General features: G+C 39.0%; 1 protein-coding gene across 2 annotated transcripts in view; it reads left to right on the top strand.

Moving 5' to 3' along the window:
* Nucleotides 1-2,862: 2,862 nt before the first annotated feature.
* rspo4 (R-spondin 4) overlaps nt 2,863-20,124 on the top strand; it is a 45,137-nt gene continuing 27,875 nt past the window's right edge. Inside the window, exons 1-4 of one of the 2 annotated variants that reach the window (XM_042407580.1) lie at nt 2,863-3,253; nt 11,451-11,639; nt 12,807-12,944; nt 16,133-16,339. In XM_042407580.1, the coding sequence (XP_042263514.1) occupies nt 3,169-3,253; nt 11,451-11,639; nt 12,807-12,944; nt 16,133-16,339 (619 nt within the window). In that variant the 5' untranslated portion in view covers nt 2,863-3,168. The remainder of the gene's footprint in view (nt 3,254-11,450; nt 11,640-12,806; nt 12,945-16,132; nt 16,340-20,124) is intronic. The other variant, XM_042407581.1, reaches the window with a different exon arrangement.

A 20,124-nucleotide genomic window follows, 5' to 3' on the forward strand; every position in this document is an offset into this window, starting at 1 on the left:
TTAGGGCTTGGGTTAGGGTTAGGGTTAGTGCTAGAGCCAGGGCCAGGGTTAGGTTTAGGGTTAGGGTTAGGGCCAGGGTTAAGGTTAAGGTTAGGGCCAGGGTTAGGGTTAGCGTTAGGGTTGGGGGGGGTATCAGACAAACTACACTGAAAAACACACGTATTCAATATGAGATTTGTGATATTGAGATTTGTGGTGAGGTTGTGTGAGGTTATTTGTACAGATGTATGTCATATATGAGCATATACATACTATTCTATTAAAGTATTCTTATAATTACATGGAAATAATTCTTGTGTGTGCTTTGTAAGCCCGTATAGGCTAAGCATCTTTAGTTACTTTTAAAGTATGAGACCCAAGGAGTCGCAACAATCTTGATGCAAGATACGACATACAACCCCCCCCCCCCCATCGGAGTAGATGTCTGTTGTTGTCAATATATTTTAGCATTATTTAATTGTGCATTTTTTTCAGTATAATGTTGTGATGGTCATTTAATGGAAAATGGAATTTATCAACAGTCAGGTAAAAGTCATTAAAAAATCTGGAGAGAAGTCTAGTCACGGTTGCAGTCATGCCAGCAGTAGGCTACAAGGAGCAAAAATTTAAGTGTATCTTTGTAAAACGATGATCGCAATAACAACAAAAAAATCATCTCTGTTTGAAGTTAAAAAGGAGTGTGAGGTCTCCTGTGGGTTTAATCTTGGAGTTGAGGCAAAGATTTAGGTTAAGAGGTGTTAAGAGGTCATTTCACGTATTTCTGTGAGATCAGGTTGACATTTGACCATGAGTCAGAAAAAAGCAGGTATCAAAATTGAAAGTACGCACTGATATGAATAACATTGCTGACAACTGTTTTAAATATGTTTTACACAGGTAAGAAAAGTGTAATGGGACTGTTATGGTGACAAAATAGAGTAAACTAACACCAAAACTAACAACACTTAAGTGTTGTGGACATTGGTGGTTCTGAGTCGCATACAATGTGAATTTGAATGTATATGTGGGGCCAGGATGTATGTATTGATGTGTGAGCGATTAGCATTAGCAATTAGCGTATGTAATTCACAGTCTGATGTGCGTTAAGAGATAGCATCAACAGCCATTTTGAGTCAGCAAAGGCTGTGAAATGTTTATCTTATGTACACCAACCACAGTAGCTTGTTCAGTTTTGTTTAATAGCATTTTACTGTGTCCTGCAGGTAATTTTATTTGTGTTCAGAGTGTATAAGAGTAAGATTATTGCTAGAATACAGGCAATTAGCCAGCCAAGTAAACCTGTGAGCCTGTAGAGATGTAGGCTGGAGAGCTGAGTTTATTGTATCTCCCAGCTATTGTTAGACTGCCGAGGTCACTCAGTAAACACAGTTAATGTGAAGTTCTCAATTAGTTAAAGTGAGTAAGAGACATCTATCGAACATGAGAGAGTTTTACTCATGCGGATGAGAAATATGTTTATGATTGTGTATGCTCCATATTGTTTCTGTATGTGTAGAAAATGTCCAGGTGCTGTTTACACATGTAGATGTTTGTAGCATTGTGTACGGGATGTTGTAAAGTTATTACAGTGAAGCTCACAGTTCAGAGATAGTAAAGCTGATGTAAATAGACATGTTTAAATAACCACTGCCTCCCTGAGACTGTGATAGGTGGAAATGGAAAGTATAATGTAGATGAATAGAATAGTAGCTGCATGTTAATATCAACTTTAGTTTAGGTAGTCAGCCAGCATGGCCAATGCTGTATTATAAAATGTAAAAAAAACAACAACCTGGTCTGGAGTACAAACATTACAATGCTAACATGAGTTTTGAAATTCATTTATGATTTATCTGTGCATAGCTTGAAACAATGTGATGCATTGAACATGTGTATTTTTTATCACCTGCCATTCTCTATGCCATGGCCACTCTGCACTAACAGCTTGGACACCCCAGTAAAAATGTCCTGGATACACCACTGAACTGTTGTCTAACAAACAATGAAAAATGAAGCGAGGTTTTCTACATGTTATGACATAAATCTACCAAAATCTTCACAAAACCTACAGGAGAGATAAAAGCAGGGGTTTTTTTGGCCGTAAGGAGAAGCATCTTACATTTTATGTATCTTGTATATATGTCAGCAGTAATCAAATTGGTGAACAAATCGTGGAAGCCTGGAGACAGACGCTTGTACGTTTGAGAAAAGGAAGAGATGATTCATCCAGTATCCTTTCTCTTAACAGTAACTGGCTGAAAAGGAGGGTTTATGATCAACCAAAAAGGCAGATTTGCCTTATACCTGCATGTACATACAATAACCAATAACTATAAAACAAAGTCTGTCTTTAACTCAACCTATTCATCTCAGACTTATAAATTGCAGACTTCGTACCTGACTTCTTACCCTAACAGGCACAACAAATCAATTGCAAAAACATGTTGGGCTATAATCAAATTTTGAACTCTCAACTATGCTGCTCTCCAGCTGTTTTTCTTCCTTTCAGGGTGGTCAAATTAAGTTTACCCACATTTAATAGGATTGCCACAGAAAACAAAGCTGTCCAGTAAATGCAAAAAATAAACAAGGATAATAAAAAGAAGAGGCTGAACAACAATAGATAGAGCCAGGAGGAGGGGGCTAAAGATCAAGCTGGAAATATGGAACCACTTAGGCCCTGAGAGCGCACCCTATAAAGGGTTAAAGATGGCTACGGGATAAGTGGAGCTCGTTTATCGCAAATTTGACAGTGGTAGTTAAATGGTGAGTTTTCCCTCCAAGCTGCCAGTCTGGAGAAGCAGAGGAGACTCTCTGCTCTCCTCACCTCCAGTCTGTGCGACTCTCCTGTGCTCTTCTTTTGTTGTTTATGGCCGCCTGTCTCCTCATCTTTGCCTTAAATCTTCTGCGTGAAACAGGACAAAGGAGAGGAGGATTTTCTCTTCTGTCTCTTCTCTCTTCTCTCACCTTAGCACTCATCGTTTTCATCGCTGCTTTGGGCCTGCAAGATTATCTTGTCCACCTCATCTTCATCCATCCCTTCATCTCATGAACCCCCTGTCTTTTCCCTTTTCCTTTCTTGTCTCTTTTTGTCTCTCGCTGTGGAACTAAATCTTCAACCTGCCACACCTGGAGTCCTTGCAGATGTCCGCAGCCTGGCGCTGAAGCGGGCGCTTGCCAGCAGCCCAGATGCATTTGCGACTCTTTGCCATTGTGATATCCTTGCTATGTGAGGTGATCAGGATGGGGTCCGGCGTCACGCAGAAACAAAGTGGTGAGTACGCTGGGGGAAACAAACTTCAAGAGGTGTTTTGGGGTTGTACCTTTAAAATGAGAATTCATGCAGTTAGTGCAGTCTGTTCTTGTAAAATCTCTGAGATCTCAACTTTGAGAGCGCAACTGAGTTGATATTAAACATGATGGTCATGTCAGCGAAACAGGAACTGGCTCGATTCTGATTAAAAAATATAAATGCGCAACGTGTAAATGTTATTAAATTAATGATCACTTCAGGGTAAATTGAATATAGGATGTATATGGACAAATAACTTTATGACTTTAGGGAGAGAGAGAGTAGGGGAGGGTTTAAAATATAATATATATAAAAAAACTTGTATAAATGCGCAAAAGTTTTTTTTTTTTATCATGTAATGGTTTCATTACACAAGTGTAAGCAAGTGTTGGTAGAAAGAAAAGAAAATAGCAGAAAACAACATCAACATTTACTTAATCTAACCCAGTGCTGTTTAATTTTGGAGGACTTGTTTGAAAGAAGAGCGAGGGGTTCAATGCCTTGCTCAGTGGCCCTTAAACAAGAGACACAACCATTTATCACATCCAGTGGCTGCTGTAGAGATTGAATTTATGTTATTTGTCATTTCATGGCAGCTTTTCTATCTATTGCTCCATATCAAGAATCAAACACATTACAGGACATGTTAAATCTGGATCATCAATGAATCCTTGACATATTTTATCCCCACCAGTCATTTTTTTTTAAATATTTTTGCGTGTTTCACAGTTATATGTGGCCGAATTGTCTTGTCCGTCCTTGTTAAGTTCTGCGCCAGCAGACACTCCACAGCGGTTGGAAATCCTCCTGAGATCTAGATTTGTGGATAATCAGTAAAATCCCCTAGAAAACAGCTCTGACCACAGCCACAGGTATGTGGTGACCATCACGCTCACTGGTGTTTGGCATTTCCTCAGGAATTTGGACTAATATAGGGGGATCCGGTCTCAATTACGCCGTCATTTTGGCTTCCGACGTTTCCCTCACTGCCCCCGTCAGCCGACCAGCGGTGAGGCGTTAGATAATGATTAAAGGGGCTGCACGGAGCCATCAGGTGCCGCTGACTCTCGTTCAAGATAACAGCTTGTGACAGCGAGATTATACTGTTTCAAATATACATATAGCAAGCAGGTTTAACACAGTCAGACTGACGATTACCAAGGAAGAATACATATGATACATCTTTAAATGAAATGTAAATATGACACATGAAAAATGTGCCATATAAATTGAAAATTATAGTTTGTAACCAGCTGCTATAATGTGCATAATGCATGAAAACAATAATATTTTCCTGAAAGTAGGATGCTCAAATTGAATATAAAGACATCTATTTTTTAAAAGAACAGAATTACAGAAATCTTAAAAAAAATGACTGGTTGGTTTAAAAGAACATAACTTTATGGAATGGTTTTATTTGTAATATGTCATAATATTATAATATACAAAAAAAACTATTGATGCTCATGCATTGGAAATGTGCAATACAGCCTTCAGGTAAAATAATTGAGTAAATGTTCAAAAATTACACAAAATGTGCAGTTTTTACAGTGGCATTGTGCAAAGTTGTATAAAATTTTTGTTCCTTAAAATCATACAAAACTACTTTTCTGTTCTGTTGGAGGTATTTGACGCTAAGAGAGCGTAACAGCTTTAAGTAAGATACCATTTTTAGGTCTGAAAGGTCAAATGGTGGTTATGGGCATGACAGGTTGACCTGCTGTCAGAATTCATCACCTCACATCAGAGAGATTTATGTTGTCGTTTTATTCATCTCCCCCCCCCGCCTCTTCATCCTCCCCCTCCCCTTCTCCTCTCCTTCATTTACCCCTCAAACACTCACCTCATGCCCCCTCCCTTCCCCGACTCTCCCACCCTCTCATCTGTCGCATCTGGACTTGGTTCCTTTAGCTGTTAAAACACACACACAGCTAAAACGGTTTGAAGTATTTCAGAGCGGGAAAGTTGAACCGTAGAAGTAAAGAGGTTGAGACCATTATTATGTCCATTAATGCCATTTGTGTTTCTGTTACTGTAGGTAATTGTGAGCACATGTGACTGGTTTTACAGGAGACTTCAGGGATAGTGAGATAAAACTGATAAAAATGTTATAATAGGATATATATATTGTATATTTTGGGGCGTTTTTTTGGTTAAACTGTTGTCTCGTGATTCTAATAAGGTCAAAAATCACATGAGAATGACATCAGGGTTGATTTTTTGGGTATTTTCCTTCTACAATCAATAGGCTGACAAATCTGCTGACACATTTCGACATGAATCTTTCATCAGGGCATGTATGACAGCAGTGAGATCAATCAGTGAAGACATATGATGTCATCACCAATCCATAGCAAAAAATTACACCTGTACACCTGTGAGAAGATCTTAACCTTCTGGGAAACAACGTAAGGCAGCTACATATGACAAAATATGATTATTGAATTGACCTCCTGCATCAATTTCATTTAATATACATGGTTGTTTCATTTTACCGTAATTACTCTAAATATAAGCTCAAATTTGGACTCATGTCATTGACGTAACCACTGTAACAACCAAGCTTCATTTCAGTAGAAACACAAGAGTGAAGGCAACTGATTTCTCTCGTCACACTTGAGAGAAGATCTTCATCTAAAACCTGCAGCGAGAACATAAAGATGTAACTCTTAACTTCCGTACAAATTTCAGAAATCACGTGGTGAAAAAAATGTGTTAAATAGCTGCACATCTTTAACCCAACTGGTATCAATTGCCTGGACATCCACACGTGTGTTATTAGGGACTGCACATCTTGTGTTATTTTAACACGTCACCCCACCTGGCACGTTTTTCTTGTTAATGTACACATTATGGTGCATTGTGGGTATGTTGGCTCTATCTACAGAAGCGGCGGCTGCCGTATGTTACACGGAAAACACACCCTAAAACTGGATTTTTGCAATTTCTGCCACAGAGGTAGTGGAGAGTAATCCCACCTGAACTCACCTTTACCTTTTTTGTGATCTTTTTATTTTGCAACAAGAACTTCACAGGCTGATATCTGACATCATAGCGCCTGTAGTGTCACACTGATCTACTGTCACTGATGTGTTGACTTGGAGTTTTAAGGATATGCCAAAAGTTTAAGATAAATACATGTCAAGATTAATCTGCCTTAAAAAAATTGAAGCAAAAGCCATCCACAGCAAATTCTACCATGCATACATGTATTTCAAAGTTCATGCATACACTATAAAATGAATTGATACATAAACATAGTGTAGATAATGTGAAGTTTAGCGAGTCAATCCCAATGTTAGAGTGTATAGAAGATTGGCACCTAAAGGAAAGTCTATGCGATACCTCAAGATGTTAAGATAAGATGTCCTGGAGTGAGAATAGAGATCACTGCTGCTGCTGCTTTGGAGGAGCTGCAAAAGGACTTTATTATTTTTTATTTTTTTGTTTGATGGACACAGTGAACACCAAGTAACATTTTCCCCAAAAAGGATATATTAACTAGGTCTTGAATCAGCATTTTCTTCAGTTGTTTTGCTCTCACAGCATGGCGGCGAATCCATCATAACCACTAGAAACAATCATGCCACTACATTCAGTCTTTTGCAAATCCATTTCTTACCTCCACCTCATCGTGTGAATTTGGTTTTTAGGGTGGAGGTCCCTTTTAAGTACTAGCATGTTTCCCTGAAACCCCGACGGAGCTTGTTACACCTGGTGCTTGTTAAAAACCCAGTGCAATCCCATGCAAGGGTCAAGGGTCACAGTTTTACGCTACCTAAACCTGCCGCTTCTCTAAAAGTCCCTTAAGCCTGCAGATCGATTGCATATGTGCAGAGAACTGTTATTCAGACAATGGGTCGAGACCTCAAAGTGAGGTCCCAAAGCTCAGAGAAATGGGTCCCTGGGTTATTGTGGGGAGTTCTGCTCTGTTCTACTCTACACTGAACTCCTCTTTACCTAATCGTCCTCTTTTCATCCCTATTCTCAACTAATGATGACTCTCCTCAGTCCTGCTAAACTGAGATTACTTGAAAGCATCCTGAACATATGCAAGGTCAAAAGGTCATTGTTTAGTGCTACCTAAACCAGCACTGCTAACTGCAAACTGACAGAAGAGTCATTTAAACGTTGAGTTCGAAGGCCGAGCAAGTATTCTGAAGTGTGACAAAATGTGTCACTGACTATTACGCCGCATTTTTGTCCCCATTTCTGCATCGTTTCCTTCAGTAGCGTATACTGTGATTGGCCGTTTCCATGTATTTGCTGTCAGTAACATTTCTACAGTTTCCGAAGGTGTTTATATGTCATAACTGGCCGACAAGGTTCAAAGACTCCTCCAAATTTAGCAAAAAACAGCTTGTTTTTGCCAGAATTCGGAAGACGCAACCCGTCAAGTCGTTGTGGCCTTCAGTTTCCCATAATCCATTGCACAGCATACAGCGTTTAATGTGTATTCAGGTGATTCTTGTCCACTCAACTCTAACTGGAAACATCACGTCCATGTGATTGTGATTGTATTTACCTGGCGTTTGTGTGCAGGTGATCACATGAAGTGGACCAATGAAAAAGTTAGTAAATAATAGTAGTAAATAATCCAAGAATAAACTCCACTGCAGCTCAGACGTTGTAAATCACAGCATGTTATAGATATATTAGTTAGAGGATATTTTTACTAGTAGCCCATCAAGGGTAACAGCTCATAAACTCAGTAATTGTGGAACTTTCCACACTTTCCCACTGTTGCACATCGTCAAACATATGAGAACAAGCATGTAGAAAAGTTTTACTTCACAAAATGATGATGAGGGCCCAAATGCACTATTAGCCTTGGTTTCTGCAAAGCTGGATCATCTCATTAACTGTAAACACAGTCAAGTCCAGAGTGAGCTATAATTTTTAATGACTGATATTCAGTATTCATTTCTATAACATTATTCAATTTCAATCAATTAAGACATTTTGAAATAAAAAAAAAAAAAACGTTGTACACTTTGTTCTGCATGGCTGTTTAATGTCGTAGAATTTATACAGCTTGGAACCGTATTCATCGTTTGACCTTATGTGAGGTATTTAGCTCATGCCTGAGGAGATTTAGTAACATCTTTGCCAGAGAACATCCTGCAGGATTCAAACTGTTGATGGACAAACTGGCTGTTTCAGAGATCTGATCTGTCACTCACCTGTCACTGGACTGTCTCTTTAACATCAAACTGCTCTACTTTCCATGGGAAAACCTAAAAAAGTTCCACCCTTGTAATCCATTTTTTTTTTCTGTGACATTTAAGGCATCACAGTTGTTATTTTATACTTATCCTCAGACCACCTTTATAGAACACGTTGGTGCTCAAATTGGCTGAAAATCATCCATCTATCTTCATCCAATCAGATCACCCACAGGATAAAAACAATGAATCCATGAAGCACCTAAGAAAAACAGCCTAATTATCCACTTCTAGTTCACAACTATATTTCCCAGAATGTCTTTTAACAACTTTAAATGCGGTCGCAGTGAGTGGTAGCAAATTTCTCAAATTTGGAAAAAACAACAGTGGCTACTTTTCATTTCCTGTTAGTAGAGAAACTAGTATTTCTGCTTCTTCTTGTGATGGATTTCTCCCTTTGTGATTGATCGTCTACATAATCGCAGCTCTAAAAGAAGCCTTTGATCTTTTTTCTTTTAATTGTAGTTCTGTTCTACATAGCACACACACTGATTTTTTTCATTTGATGAATTACATTCACACCCAGGAACTGCCAGCAAAAAAAAAATTCTCTGTGCCAGTGAGCGGCTAATCTGAAGTAACTGGAGTTAAGTGCTTGTTAAAAAGCCTTTTCAGCACACTGAATAGTTATAATACTAAAGGTCTGCAGGGTTGTCAGCAGGACTTCCTGCAGCGCCAGGAGGCAGATAAAGGAAGACAATCTCTCTTCCTAATTTCACTTGAACGCTGCCGTGCAGATGGCACAAAGTCAGTCTGTGATGCCTTGTTAATAATCTCTGTGAATCTCTGTTGAAGTTTGTTTTTTCAGCATTTTTACTCAAATTATCTGAGTTTGTAAGGACCAAAAATAAAGATTTGTCCTGCCGAGTCTGAGCCTTAAGAGGTTATTAGACTATTTCTTTGCTATGGTTTTCATTTATAATCAAATGTGCATTAGTTTAAGGAGTAACTTGCTATTTCAATGCATGCACTTTGTTGTTTATATAATATATAATATATTTTTATGGGAGTACTCTCCTGTTTTCCCTCGGTCAAATAATTGTCGACCTTAGCTGTGAAGTGACGCACAACAAATGCCAACATGCTGTTTTCCATCAAGATTTACAAATGAATACCTCTCTAATATATCTACATCCATACGAAATAAATGAGACCATCTACAAAGGTTTATTCATAGTTATGTTGTTAATAAATCTTGTTTTTACCTATGAAACAGCAATTTCCTTATATTGGTGTATTGTAAGTGGATGTTTAGATGGATCATATGGCTGTAAAGTTGCATGAACTATGACCTTTAATGACCTGATTACACACACTGCATTTTGTTTGAACTCCAAAGCTACTCATACACACACACACACACACCTCCAGACACGCTCAACAAGGACGCCGGCAGTCGGCCACAGGTATTTAGTGAAGATCAGACTCCGTGATTGTTCACACTCATGCACACTCACTGCCTGCCTTTCACCTCCTCAGTACATACAATCCGTCTTTCCGTCCGTCTTTACTTCATTCCATCCGTCTTTCCATCCTACCTTGGCCGTCTTTCCATATCCCTCCTTATCCCTGTCGGATTGGAAGCATTCCTACATGGTCTGTCGAGTCCTGTGTGTATCTGAGAGCAGACATCGCTGCTCCCTGTTATAATATAATAAGACTTACTTTGGCTTAGACGTAAGCCGGACTGTCCTGCTACAAAGACGTGAAATCTATCATCAGAACACTACACAATCCTTGTCAGAACTGTCTCACGTTCTGTGCCAGAGGAAAAAAAGTGTACTTTTTTTTTTTTAAAAATGTTCCCCCATAGGTTAATATATCACAAAACTCATAATGAAACAGGATACAGAACCAGGACACCTACAAGAGACAGCAGCATACTACTGTACTCTCTATATACTGTACTGTGTATTCTGTTGGCATGTACACTTATAAAGCCGCAGACAACAATACTGACAGTTTAGCAGTCTTGTCATACTGAAAATAAACACTTGTAATCGGATCATTCATTTTCCAACATCATGTCCAACACATTTCAGAACACAAATCTGCTACAGTCGAGACTCTTGAAAACAAAGAATGACTCTGTACTTAAATTTATTCTCAGTTTGTGAGCAAAGGTCTTGAGCTGATTTTTATTTTACAGCAGAGAACATTTTGTTTTGGCTGACGGTCCTCAATTAAACAGATGTGCGTACAATAATACAGAACAAAGGTGCTGGACATAAAGAGCAGATTTGACAACGCTAGAAGTCTACATGCATGGCCTATTTTTTTTGGTAAAATTGAGAGGTAGTCAGTGCCAAAGTTTATAATTTAGTCCAGTTTGACCGGTTTCTCTTAAACAGCTCACTCACGTTGCTCACTAAGCCAAGATGCACACGAGTTGTTTCCATACAAGTATTTTGTCAGCATTTTGTAATTGGTGTCCCGCTCATTTCGGAAAAGAAATTTATTACATACTGAGACTTTAAAGACAGCAGTTACAGGCGCCACCCACCAATCCCCTTCCAAAAAAGTCAAAGCCAATAAACTTTAAAACAACAAACATAAAACGCATCACATGAAATAATTACTTGCACTATACGATGGAATGAAAAACCTATACTACTCTGAGGAAGGATTTCACAGAGAGGCATCGTGTGTTTTATTTTGAAAAGCATTAATAATTCCATGTTACACCTTTTTAAATGATGTGACATCTGACCTTACATTGTAAGATGACTATGAATAGAATTTTGAAAAATAATTGTAAATGACGTCAGAGTTTTATAAAATTTTGAATACGACAGGTATTGTAAGATTTTGCATTTAATTTGAAAACATGTAGAGTAGTGTTAAAAGTCTTCCTGCTCTATATTTCTCTTTCTTTCTTAACCTCCTCTACTTTTCTTATACTCTCTCTATTCATCTCTTTCCTGTCTTAATCCGATTCCTGTTTTCCTCTGCAGCTCACAGAGAGACAACAGAGGACTGTCAGAGTTGTCTGGAGTGTTCCCGTGACAACGGCTGTGTGCGTTGCCCCGAGCGACTCTTCCTGTTCCTGCAGAGGGAGGGGATGTCTCACCATGGAACTTGTCTCCACGCCTGCCCCGCTGGACACTACGGACAGAGAGGGAAGGACATCAATCGTTGCATGAGTAAGAGTTGTCTAACTTGCACAGATCAGTCATATTAGCACACATGACTCATTTTGTCTTGAGGACAAAACCACTGTAGGAAATTATTATTATTATTATTATTATTATTATCATTATCATTATTATTATTTTGTCAGGTGAAAAGAATTAACAAGTTACAATAAACAATTCCCATACAACACATCTCCACCAGCTCCTCACCAGCTCCTTTATTGAGATGCACCTTGCTTAATTAATTCCAGAGTCATACTGATCCAATAAAAGAAAAAAAAAACATTTACATAGTGCATATTTTTCGTCTCAGAACTCAGACGGAGTTTATTCATCATCGATTTCAAGTGCAAACTGAAATCAGTGAGCAGACTAACCCCAGTACTAATGGCACTCCTCTACATGAGAGCAACATTTATGATTAAAATATTCTCCCATCTGAAAAACATAATAAAAATACACAATATCAGCAATGATAGGAACCATTCTCATTGGTCGACTCACCAGTCACAAAGTCTGTAGCTTTTAAGATTCAGTGAAATGAGGACTTGAGCTTCCTGGAACAGCTGGTGCACTCAAAACTTTATCGGCACTCACACTTCACACTGCTTGTATGTCACTGGAGAGCCGAGTAGCATGTGAGGGCCGATAGCGCCGACAGTAAGAGAGTGGTAAACACAAATGTTTTACACATTTTGCAACAAGTCCTTATATGCAAAAGACAAAATACTGCAGGTCGCCCCTACGAGCCTTCTCTGATTTAGCACCTAAAGTTTTATTAAGTTTAAACTACTTTCATCAAATAAAACCATCAATAAATGACCAATGCAGCCTCTCTGACTCTCAAATCCAATCAACTGCCTCTCCCTTTGATGTCCCGCCCCAACATCCTGTTTCAACAGGAAATACATCACATTAAGGAAGTAAAGATGACATTTCACAGGGCCTTTCATTTGAACCAGCAGCATTTCCTTCATTGTTTAAACTGGTGCAACTTGTTCAAACAGCTCCATCTTTTCTTTCTGTCCTGCTCACCTGCATTTTACCTTAATGAGTAAAAATGAGGTCCGCAAGGTTAATAAGAGACTGTAGTTTCCTCCAGGACAGTTTTATGAAAAGCACAACCGTTCCATAATGTCTTCTAAATGGATCTGCGATGTGTTTCTGTCTTCTCAGAGTGTCGCTCTTCGGACTGTGAGCAATGTTTCAGCCGGGACTTCTGCACCAAGTGTAAGCCTGGCTTCCAGCTGTACAAAGGAAAGTGTCTGTCCAGCTGCCCAGAGGGAACCTTTGCCCACCAGACAGATTGCGTCGGTAAGACATCCCATCATTATGGCTTTTAATAAAAAAGACTTTAAGTAATCTATGACCTTTATGGTGAACAGCGACAATTAAAACAAACTTGATCTTCTTCTACATGCATCTTTGTCCTGCAGCTTGTCACATTTAAGAGGTCATATTTTATCAGTAGAGATATCCAGTAAAGAGGGATTTTCTCAGTTTTTGAAAACTTTTAGAGTTAAAGCATAAAACATGCAATGTAATGATGATATGACAAGATGTTTGATAAGCTATTACAACACTTTTCCTGTGAGCCTTGAATAATTGCATCATGATCAAAGAAAAACTGTTTGGATGATCATGACAAAACAAAATCAGAAAATTACATTAAAGCGTTTTCCTCTCTGGTCATATAACACTGTATATCTCCATGCAAACTAAATGACTCCACTACAGAAGCATCAGAGATGCACCTGTTGTTTTGCAAACTTACTTGCAGGTTAATTGTGGCATCAGTATTGAAGTCTCAGCATGTGATGTCAGATAGATAGATAGATACTATAAATATGGTATTTTTTTTAACTCTGGGGCCATAAACCTCCTCTCCCTTTGATAAGAGGAATAAGGTTGGTCATATTCTATATTTTCCTTAAATGACTCTACTAATAAGTGTGTGTATCCACAGCTGGAGATATCTTTTACTATTAAAAACACATCAGTGAGCCACACCGTTGTATTGGCTGAAGTTTATTTTGACTTAATCCCACGTTCACCATCCTGCTGCCAGAACACTCACTACAGCACCAAATGTTTATGAGTCCACGACTGAAAATAGTCCCCAACAAATGCACCATTTACTCCAGTTTGAACCTCCATGTCAAAACTACATTGACAAGCTGTTTTAGGAAATGACTGAAAAAAAAGAAACTATATATTTCTGAACTGGCACCAATGGGTTTTGTGCTGAGATAGTGGGTTTTTGGTCTTTTCATTGGAGTTTTTGACAATAAAAATACAGAACAACATCAGCCAAACATGTTTTCAGAGCATCTTGTTTGTGTTCACTGTAAATATCAAATCCTGAAGGAACCTGGATAAACTCTTATAGTGGTTGTGAGAAACCAGAATATGTCAGTTGGAGTTTTTCCACAGTAGTTAGTCAGTCAGTTATAAACACAAAAAAACATGATATACAATGCAATGATAGACTACATGTTGAAATTAAAATAATAAAATCTGACATCGGTAATCCTGAGGATAAATTGCATTATTCCCTTCATCTCCTATTACCAGTAATCAGACGGAGAAGCCAAATCCAGTAGAGCAGCAAACGCAGCATCGTCCAGAAACCAAAGAGGGTTGATTGTAAGGACGACGTAACTTAGTGGATACAAAAAAGGACAGAGACATGTATGCAAACAGAAACCTTGATAATGTTAGCATCATATATAAATCCCATCAAAACCCATGGATACTAGCGTGCATGAAAACATTGTCCTCGCTTTGAACTCTGTCACCCAAATAACCTCCCTGCAGTACACTGCATGACACCTGTATGACTTTCTCTGACCCGTATCATATTTTCATTCAGTTTCAAGTTACTGTCTGTTATGATGTGTTGGGTGAACTCAAAATTCACTGATCCCAGCCAGCTATAAAAGTCAGGTCCGCTCTGCAATGGATGCACCGGTGAAGCTAATCTGAGAGGTTTAATCAGCAGCAGACCTGTTCCTGCAAATGCTACTCCTTTTATCTGTGGAAGGCCTCTCTGGCTCTTTGGCCATTTCTCTGCAGTATTTCATGTGTGAATGGTTGAAACATTCTTTAGTTGTGGGGTTTGCGGTTTTTTATCTTACATCAAACTGACTTTTAGTGAAATAATGTGACTATTGATAATTTGCACCTGTTTTAGGAAACTATACTTTGTTTCAGGAAATACCATGTAACAGGAAAACAAATCTTGAAGTAATTATTGAACACTTTCACATGGATCAAATAATTTTTCTCAAATGTTTTATCACATTAAATACTCATGACAGCCTAATAACACATTCAAGCAACAAATACCGCCTTTGTTTGGGACATGCTGTCTTTAAATGTTAGAAGTTTTCTTGTGAGAAGCAATTTCTATTTCTTCCTCGGTTCTGCAAACACTCATCCACTCGATTTGTCTCTTCATCTATTTCTCAGCTAAATATTTTCTGATATGAAGCCAAACGTTCGACGCAACACATGATTCATATTAAAAGTCCTCCGAGATGTTTTAGAATTTATCTTCATATCTCGTTGTGTATCATCCTTACCTTCTAAGTAAGTGAGATATATTGTTGAACTCACTTATCATTCGGCGCTGTTCGGGACTCCAGATTCCCCCTCTGTCGTCCACCTGCGCCATCTGCAGCTACTGTTGTTTCTTGGCATCGTGACCACATCTGGTTTTCATGGCGATGTTAAGGTTTCATGTCTAACTGTTGGTACACACCTCAAGCAATTTTCAGAACAGACTCACTGGAAATCTATTCATTTTATACCCAAAATCTGACAAAGATAATGATGATTACCAAGAAATGTTGTACTATCTTGGACAAGGTTACTGGTTTTCCGTTGTGGACAGCATGGAAAAACTTGCAGTTGTCTGATTTTGTGGGTGACATCATTCATCAGCAACCAGTCACTACGAGTGTAATGTCCCGTGTATTAATGCTTCAGCTGGCATTCATCTATCTTCAATCATAGCAATTTGGTTTCCAGAGTTCTGAAGAAAACATTAGTATTTATATACTGTTACCACTTCAGGGATTATGGTTGCAATTTATTGTTTTATCATCATTATCTTAGTCCAGCACATTCAGCTATTATTTTTCAATTTGCAGAAAAGTTCATCCAGCATTCTTAGGCTGAGAAAGATACAAAAAAAATATGTATATTAAAAAGTCTTTACTTGGACAGGCATAAGTTCAAATGGGGACCACTTTCAACCTCAAGAAGCATTAATAGTGCCTGAGGAATTTCTCTTTTCTGTGAACATTTGTTTCATCTTCAGGAGCGCCTTAAGGCTCCCTGGATTCATTTCATATGAAACTGATCGACCACTTGGCTTTCACGATTACATTTTTTTTTTTCAATACTGACTTCTTTTAAAAGATCTGGTTTTGTAAAATGAATTTTTTTTTTTTAAAAAAAAGAGCCTGAATTTGACATATCTGCTCCCCGGTTCTTAGAGGACTGCCTCCTGGCTCCGTTGGGAGAGTGGAGCGACTGGAGCGCCTGTCTCCGTGACGGCGTGAACTGCGGCTTCAGGTGGGGAAAGCAGACCAGGACCCGTGGGGGAAGGCAGGCCGGGAAAACGCCTGAGGAGCAAGCGGCATTGCTTTGCCCGTCCCACAATGAGACACAGAGGTGCAGGATGAAGAAAAAGTGTCCCACAGGTGAGATGGGGAGAAGGGGAAGAGTTCACGTGCAAACAGTAGGTGAAAAATAAGGCTGGAAGGTTATGTTGTTGTTTGTTTATGTTGCCTGCTGCTCAAATGCATGTTGGACTGCCAACATCTGTGGATTCCATGCGATGTTTGGTCATGTGTTGTGAGCTGTGTACTTTACACACTTGTGCAATTTATAATGCCAAGTGGGAAAAGATTGGATCCTATAAAAAAATTCCAACATGTATTACTTGTAATTAACACTTGTAGGCTGACGTTAACAGTTTTTCAGCTTTGGAGAGCTTTAGTGTAGTGTTGGAGGGTGGTCTACGGAGAGAGAAGCTTCCTCACTTCTTTTGACAAACAGACACAGTTTTCAGAGGTTCAGCGGGTTCCTTACGCTCCGTCATGCAGAGTCAGATTAAACCGGATGACATCATGCTGTGAAGCCGCGTTACTGACATGTAACTTAACGTGATAAAGCGACAGACATCAGACGTGAGCAAATAACAACATGATATTGTTGTTCCCCGAGGGGTGTTTCATTTCAAGTAACGCCACTTAAGCCAGGCTCACTTCAGTAAATCAAGAAGTCCTGGCCTACAGTGATTTCCAATGGAAACGTAATCGCTGTCGAGCTATTTTCAGGTTTAGCCAGCTGTCCTTTATTACTGCTGTATTGTGAGCATCACAGTCAAACTGCAGCACACGTCAAATTTAGCACATTTATATTATAAGTCTCTATCTTATTCATGTAAAGCCTTTAGATCTCTTTTCTCCTTCACTGTGAATTGATGTGATCTGTATCTGACGACATTAGAAGCAGATTTTAAACCAGGCTTGAGTTAGTCTGATCACATTAGCCGGGAGTTTGCTTTATGGAACGGCTGAGTTCTGGTTCAGGATCACTCGAGTCAGGCTTTTCTTGGCCTCTGCTGAAATCTAGCTGTGGTGATGTTGCAGTAGAGGCGCAACTAACAATTTTCATTATTGATTCATCTGTCAGTCATTTTCTCCATTAATAGACTAGTTTTTTGGTCTACAAAATATCAGGAATGATGGAAACTGTCCCGTCCAACAGTCCACAACCCAAAGATGTTTGGTTTCATATCATAGAAGACTAAAGAAACACACATTTAACGCACATTTTACAAAAAAAATGGCATTTTTGCTTAAAAAAATGACTCAAAACGATCATCAAATAGTTGCCTAATTTTCTGTTGATCAACTAACTAATAATCGTTGCAGCTGTAAATCACAAACTCTATCCTTGGTGATTTTTTTAAATGTTTTTTTTTATAGCAGCGGGATACTCAGGTTCACAGGAGATCACATGTTTGTGTTGTGATTTTGTGTTTGGCAGCTTGTGTTGTTGTGTCGTGTTATGTTGTGTATGTCAGATGAAATATGACACAGACATGGTACAAACCAGAGTTTCAGATGACTGCATGTGGTGGAACAAGTGAAAGGCTGTGGGGGGAAAAACCCACTTCCAAAATGTTGATTTGTTTTATTAAAAATGAAAAAAAAAAAAAAAAAGGGAGAAATCCCACATGGGTGATTCCTGCGAAAGAGATGTTTGTGACAGAAAGTTATGGGAAAAAGTGAATTTGGAAATCAACATTATTAACAAGAAACGAAGTGAGTCAGAAGTCAGCAAACGCTTTATTTTCCTCATTCTTTAAAAGTGGCATGTTTGAATAAATGTTCATCAGGGCGTTTCAGACAGGATATGCATCACGAGAGCAGGTTCTCACCGACTTTAATCCTGTGCAAATATCCTCAAAGAAGCACCTACATCCTCTTACCGAGGCTTTCTGTCTTGAGCACCGAAAAAAAGGAGTTACATATGGAAACAGAAGAGAGCAAATATTAAGATGAAGAGAACGATAACAAGAGTCTTGTATGTCCGCCACTCTCAGCTCCCCGTGGCTAAAAAAGGACTTGCGTTTCTTTTTGTTGGCTACTCGGCTGTGAGATAACATCTTAAAACATCACACCTTTTCTCCGCCTTCATCGCAGGTTTTATGCGTTTACGTCGCTTCCATCCAAGGCTATCCAGCCTCTCTCTGCCGACAGACAGCTTCTCATTTATGAGATTTGGTGTAACTCGCGGAGATAGAAGTAATCGTGTCAGGGCATAATGCTCCTCATGTGTTCTGTGTTTTTGAGGGTCCATGTGAACCTGAAAATAGACTCTAACAGCAAAAAAAAATATTTTGAAAACTCTGTGTTGTGGAAATGCTGTCAATACTGGTTAAAACTGTGTTGAAGAGAACAAAAACACAGATTATTTAGTCCCCCTATTCTTATGCCCTCATCAGCAATAGAACTATTGTATTGGGGACAGTGCCTGGCTCTTGTTTTTAACTCTGCATTAAATTAATGATGAACTTCATACGGATATTCCAAAACATTAAAAACCAAACTTGGCAGCGGTTTCTGCTTTCCCTCCAAAACCAAGTTGTTGTTGTGACCTTTTTATTGTTCATATTTTTCTTCCTCTTACACAAACAGCACAAGAAGCTGTGAAACGTTTAAATAGTGCAGAGGAATGTACAGAGCTGTGTTGTTTTTAACTTTTTCCAAATTGGTGAGAAAGCCAACAGTAATTTCTCTTTAAAGCTCTGCAAATATTGTCTTGTTTTAGTGCGTGTGTGTTTGTGTGTGCGTGTGTGTGCGTGCCTGTGTTTTCCACTTCTTCCACAATGGAAGGCATGTCATCTGAAGTAATTATCATTATCATTGTCAGATCGTATGTCCGGTGGCATTAGGGGAGGAAGAAATCCGATCCAGCAGAGTCTGGCGCAGGGATTGGGCCCGTGGACCTAATAGCACACATCTGGGATAAAAGGGTGCTGTGGCATCTCCCTGACATTCCTCTGTTGTTCCAGATTAGACGGCTCTAGTCTTTTAATTCCTGCTCTCTTGTTGTCTTATTGTTTTCAGATGATGAGGAAGGACACGGGTCTCATCTCCCGTCTATTCCCTCTGTCCTGTTTTTCTCTCGTCTCTTCACTGATGGCAGCAAAACTGTTACGGAGGGGCGAACGGAGGGTTTTTTTGTTGCTTGTTTTCCTGGCAATTTAGCAACATTTGACACAGACAGTTAAGATGTTGTACTGTCAGGGGAATGTCTTGGCAACACAAATATATTTCCATTTGTATCCACATTATCTTATCGACAGTAACTTCCAAATGAGTGGTGGCCCAGCTGTTAGACAGAATGACCTAGTCAAGGTTCAAGTCCCAGTCAAGTGTTCAAAGGTGGAGGTCTGGTTGTTGCAAGTGTTTTCTGCTGAGATCTGTAGGTTAGAGGAGCGTACTTGTAACTGGAGGGTTGATGGTTCAATTCCCGTACCAGTAAGCATGGTGGTTGAAGTGAAAAAGCAGGATTCGCCTCGTACTGACGTGACCTTGAGCAAACTATCCTTGATAAATATAGACTCATACAAGAGACATTAAAATACTCTAAATTCCTCAGCTTGCTGTAAATACGGCTCTAAAGTTTTCCATAAGTTAACGATAACATTACTGTGAAATCTAAAATTTGTGTACCCACAGATGGTTTACCATCCGAGGCTTCTCACGCTGAGGGTAGTTTCTCAACCGTCAGTCATCATTTCGAGTTGAGGAGAGTCAGGATTTTATTCCAACCAAAACCTTCACTGCCGTAGCCTTTTTTTTTTTTTTTTTTTAAATGATCAGTACATCTGAAAATAGAGAATAGATTACAAGACTTATAAAAGCAGATAAAACACAAAGTATAAAACATAACAAATGTTCAGGCAGGA

The sequence above is a fragment of the Thunnus maccoyii genome, chromosome 3 (genome assembly GCF_910596095.1).
Source record: "Thunnus maccoyii chromosome 3, fThuMac1.1, whole genome shotgun sequence".
Taxonomy (NCBI): Eukaryota; Metazoa; Chordata; class Actinopteri; order Scombriformes; family Scombridae; genus Thunnus; species Thunnus maccoyii.